Below are 5,650 nucleotides of genomic sequence, written 5' to 3'. Positions count from 1 at the left end.
CCTGTCCAGATAGTGTGTGAATGTTAGGATTTCAAGTTATTGGTCCCCAGGAGCCTATGCTCGTCTTGAGGAGACAGTATAGGTAGGTGGTCAGACTCGTTCAATTGATTGTGTGTGTACTGTACTCCGACCGCGTTTGACATTGTCAATCACTGGATTGTCACAAACAAGGGTCCAGACTCTATTATTTACATACACCGTCATAGAATATTTGAGAGTGCGGCGGCGTTAACAGCACTGACTGGGATCCAATTATTTTACGTTCGCTTCAAAGATTGATCTTGGCTCTGATTGAAAATACTTCAGACCAAGGCAGATGGGATCATTCAATTACTAACTTGATAAATCAGTGTTAAAACCGTAATGTATAGGTACGAGGTCAATCGTAACCTGGTACCTAAACACAAACTTACAATGCTGGGTCTCTGTACCTTTGACACGCCAGAAACCTATGATTGTGGGTTCGAATCCCGGTTCGCCCCGATTTTGTTTCTAGGTTTGTCGGCACCATACCCGTGCTCGTGGGTTTCACTCAAGTGGTATACGTCTGAGACCTGCATCATTTCGGGCTTTCCTCCCACATTTAGCTGACACGCCGCGATATAACTGGAATACTGTTTAAAGCGGTGTTAAACACAACTCACTCACTCATTTGTCGGCGCTGTCTATATGCAATCGTTTCTAGGTCAGGAAATCCAGTGATCGGAAGCATGATCAATGATCCACGCCATCGGCCATGTCCCTCTGTTTAACACCGCACTCGGCAATATTCCAGCTGTATTACGGCCCGTATGTAATCAATCGAGTCTGGACCAGACAATCCAGAGATCGACACCATGAGCATCGATCTACACAATTGGTATATGATGACTTGCGTCAACCAGTCTGACCACCGATCCCGTAATTAGACTTTTACGACAAGCAAGGGTTGCTGAAGACCTATTCTAACCCTGGTCACTCCGTGTAATGTAAAGAAATATTCGTTTAATCGGCTTTGAACAGCGTTGGGTTCGTTTGAACAGAAGACACGTTTTGTTTCACATTTTGACAGGGGATACTGTGATATGGACGCTTTCCAAACTAATTAAATCCCAGCTGTAAGAAATCGGGTCTTGGTCATCACGTCCGGAAGCTATATCAACGCACACGTGTCGCCTTAACCACTGGTCCAAAAGTATCCTGACGCGAACTGCAGATGACTGGTGATTTGCCGACAGGACGAGAGTGAATGTTGTTTTAGGATGCAACCATCAACGTTCCTGCTACCCCGCTTCGGACTGCAAGTCGTGAGCAGACAAACCAGCGAATGAAAGCTTGAGCGACATCTTTGGGGCGTGATGTTCCACAATCAGCCAAGCCCCGAACCTGACAGCCCGACCGTCTAAGTCTGCTCTTACGACAAGCATGGGTTACTTGGGACGTATTCGTCCCCGGATTTCCCACGGGACAAGGTGGAATGCGAGCAGTGTGTGTGACCTCTGGTGAATTGAAGGGCAGATCCCCACTGTGAGGTCGCAACAACCGAATTAAATAGGGTCCATGTCATTAGAATTGACCTTATTGTGTCATAAACAACCGACGTTGAGGCTAGTCATGCTATCAACCACTGGGTTGCCCAGATACTATACTGTATACTATTACAGACCGTCATGTCATTGCTGAGTGCGAGTACATCCCCAGTGGTTTGTTCGAAGCTCACTCTATCACATAATCAATGATATAATCTGTTGTTTGCGTAGTCTATGCTAAATATACCATGGATAAAAAGAGACATATTGTCCGAATGGTGGTTTTGATCCTTTGACGATGTACCACCATGCTCATTATAGCATGCCCATTGTTTTTATACTTGGGGACCGCCCCCGTGGTGTGGTGGTAGAGCGGAAGGACCGGGGTTTGATTCCCGGCCGCTTCATACCAAAATACGTTAAAAGACGGTACTTGTTTTTACCCTGTGTGGCATTCGGCATTAAGGGGCTAAAACAAGGACTGGTCGGCTCTGAGTCAGTATATTGGGTCTGAATGGGTTATTCATTTTAAACTGCGGCATGGTATCTCAGTTGACTAGCACTTTAAACTTGGCATTAGTCCTGACTAGTACCAGCAGCCACACACACCTATACACTACACACTCACACACGTGCATGCACATCGCTATATAAGTGTAATAATCTTGGACGCGACGTTAAACACCATTTCACCTCACCTTTTACTTTGGGCAACAATACATGCGACTCTCATAAAACAATAGAACTATAGCTATAGTCCCCGAAGAGGTTCAGGGGACCCAGTTATTTTCCCAACGAATGAACATGCTAAGACAACTTCAGGTGGTAATTTATTACAAGCATCGGCGTATACAGAAAATAGCCGGGTGGAGTGTTTTTTGCTTGATGTGGCGTTGTCTACACCAATTCTTGACACCGTGTACCCCGTTGCCATCCAACTCAGCGTCTTACCTCCCATCAACCAATATCCGACGCGGTCCCCATCCCCTCTATCGGCATGCCTCTCCTGTTACCAAATCATGTATCAGGTAAAGCTCCTTTGGTGAATGCTTATGCTCTGCAATTTTCTTCTTAAATTCGCAGCTGGGCTTTCTCCACTTGTCATAGAAACCAATATGGTCGTATCTAGGTATACCGGAAGCGGAAGCAACAATCCCGGTCAGGAATACGTCCTCCATTGGAAAGAACGACATCGTTTGCGCTTTGACATACAGCCGTCGTGCCGCCTTGGTTGTCATCGAGTATGCTACACCCACAGTGAATGGAGGGTAACTGTTTCTACCGTAAATGTTTCGTGGAATAAACCATTTCGATCTCTTGTCACGCACTGGTTTCCCCTTATCGTGAAGATGGCCCATAATAAACATATCACGTTTAGGTCCATGAAGGGCCTTGATAAGATTTGGCAGATTGATGTACATGTCATCATCAGCTTTCAGCATGAACTTGGATGAACTGCAATAGTGCGTCACCCATTCCAGCATTGATAAAGACTTGAGCGTGAGGTTCATGTAACTGTCCACAAAGTCCTTCTGGATCATGTCTTTAAACGCTCTGCTTTCATTTTTAAGAAGCGCACGGTTTTTCGGTGAGCGGCTTCCGCCAACAATAAATACCAGCCGTATTTTGTATTTCGGGTTTTTGGCGACAGAACCCCAAGTCTTCCGTATGGCAGTTCTTTTCACAAAATTCGACGGTGACGAGCAGACGACAACGACGAGCTCTGTATAACGATCACAAGCTCCTAAGACATTGAGGAGGAAAGCGTACTGTTTGGTTCTGGTAGAGGTTTTCGGACCATAACGTTTGTCGAGTTCACGAAGTTTCTTTGGTCTGGATCGAAGGTTAGAGTTTAGTTTATTTAAATCACCATGTCGTTTCTTTGTAATTTTGAATTTTTTAGACAAACTTTGCGGTTTCGTTTTACTGACAATTTTCATTTTAAACCTCCTTGGGGACATTGTAGAGGCTTTTGTCGTTTTATAGTGACCTATTGTTCTAGCAGAAGCGGTTGCCTTTACAAGAGTCGCTGATTCGTTAGGTTCGCCTGACTTTGATCCTATCCCCTGTTTCCTTAAGGATTTCCTCCTGCGTACGTCTTTTAGGTTGCTATTCAAGCCACTTGTCTTCCTTGCGAGTTTATCAGAAACTTGGGCGTAAGGGGTTCTTCTGAACTGGTACTGTGAGAGGTGACCAAATGCCTCGTTCTGGAAATCACCAATTGCCTTGTTCTGGAACTCCCCGAAGAAGGCAAGCAGACTGAGCACGCCAGCGACCAGAAGGACGGAGAACTTCCCTTTAAGATTGCGACCAAAAGTTCTGTTGACGATCCTGAAATAGAAGGAGTGAGTGAGTTGGTTTAACGCTTGTAAATACTCGACAAACCAATGGTTGATATTATGAGCAATTGACAACGTTCCATGCCGCCCGTGTTCGATGACACCAACTAAATGCACCGAGTCTGACCACCCGACGAATTGTTTGTTTGTCAGAATCTTAAACATGTTCAAATAGAAATCTCTTAAATGTGATTGTATTTTGTTTAACGCCACCCTCAGCAATATTCAAGCTATATGACGGCGGTCTGTAAATAACCAACTCTGGACCAGACAATCCAGTGATTGACATCATGAGCATAGATCCACGCAATTGGGATACGATGACATGCATCAATAAAGTCAGCGAGCTTGACCACCCGATCCCGTTAGTTGCCTCTTACGACAAGCATAGCCGCCTTTTACGGCAAGTATGGGATGCTGAAGACCTATTCTACCCCGGATCTTCACGGGTCCCGACGAATTGAGTTGCCTCTTAAGACATATGTACATTATTAAAGTTAGGCTATACTACTAGATGATTGAAGTATTCATAAAATCACCCATGTCATGCGTTAATGAACAGAAAAAATGATTGGCCACAGAGAAAATCTGCTGAACTCTTATTAAGATACTATCCGTAATTGTACAATATGTGTTCTTTCATTCTCTTAACAAAGCAAGTTGACTGTCATTTCATAGATGCCACTAGGCAGTCACACCAATTTGTTTGTTTGTTTGTTGTTTAATGCCGCACTCAGCAATAATACAGTCATATGACACCGGTCTGTAAAAAAACCCGAGTCCGGATCAGATAATCCAGTGATTGACGCAATGAGCATCGATCTACGCGATTAGGAAACGATAACATGCATCAACCGAGTCAGCGAGCTTGACCATTTGATCCCGTTAGTTGCCTCTTACGATATGTATATGTTGTTGAAGATCAATTCCAACCCGAATCTTAACGGGTTCAGACTACTTTAAATGTACACAACTGTTCCCGATAAATGTTTACCTATATTCAGGGATATTGATGGAGATAAATACCTTCAGGTCAACCCATTTCATGATTCAATATAGTCTTATTTATAATTACCAGGGGCGGTCGGGTAGCCTAGTGGTTAAAGCGTTAAAGCGTTCACGCCGAAGACCCGGGTTCGATTCCCGACATGGGTACAATGTGTGAAGCCCATTTCTGGTGTCCCCCGCCGCGATATTGCTGGAATATTGCTAAAAGCGGCTTAAAACCATACTCACTCACTCACTATAATTACCAGTTTTGAAACGCCCAGGACAATTTGGAGAGATAACCAGGCAACGTCCTTCAATATGCCATTTTGAAATCCGGGATAATTTATCATTACTGCGTTTCCTATCATAGATTCGAACAGAAATTAAGATGACTAACTCACTATTGGCGATATTCCAAATTAATACACTGGCACACAGAACTAAAAGTAACTGATGTTAATACATTGCACATATTTGATTTCAGATAAATGCGCAGATAAAATGAATGATAGAATGGTAACATTTCACAGAATTGTAATGCATAGTTTGAGTTGTCGACCCTACTTGAAACACACATACAGCCTGTTTGCCCACCACTGACATCAATGATTTGCAATATAACAAATACAATATTAAAAATATAGCTGCAAAGCAGCAATGGCGGGCTCCAAGCTATACTGTGCACAAACGTCCATGTTCGAATCCTCAAAGGGTTTCCTTGTACCAAATCCCTCAAATGTAGGCACCACTTGTAGGGTATCACCGCTACAAAATTGTCGTGTGCCAGGGTGTCCAAGTCTGTTCTTACCCCAT

At 43.9% G+C, this 5,650-nt stretch overlaps 1 protein-coding gene across 1 annotated transcript; it reads right to left on the bottom strand.

Moving 5' to 3' along the window:
• Nucleotides 1-2,497: 2,497 nt before the first annotated feature.
• LOC139475514 (beta-1,3-galactosyltransferase 1-like) lies at nucleotides 2,498-5,650 on the bottom strand. Its single transcript, XM_071258706.1, has 2 exons — nucleotides 5,646-5,650; nucleotides 2,498-3,839 (listed from the first exon to the last, which is right to left on the bottom strand). Exons 1-2 carry the CDS (start codon nucleotides 5,648-5,650, stop codon nucleotides 2,498-2,500), a joined length of 1,347 nt encoding a protein of 448 aa, XP_071114807.1.

The sequence above is a fragment of the Haliotis cracherodii genome, unplaced genomic scaffold (genome assembly GCF_022045235.1).
Source record: "Haliotis cracherodii isolate W230 unplaced genomic scaffold, xgHalCrac1.p SCAF_3, whole genome shotgun sequence".
NCBI classification, from domain to species: Eukaryota; Metazoa; Mollusca; class Gastropoda; order Lepetellida; family Haliotidae; genus Haliotis; species Haliotis cracherodii.
Note: the sequence above shows the minus strand (reverse complement) of the source record. Positions and strands in the feature narration are given on the sequence as shown.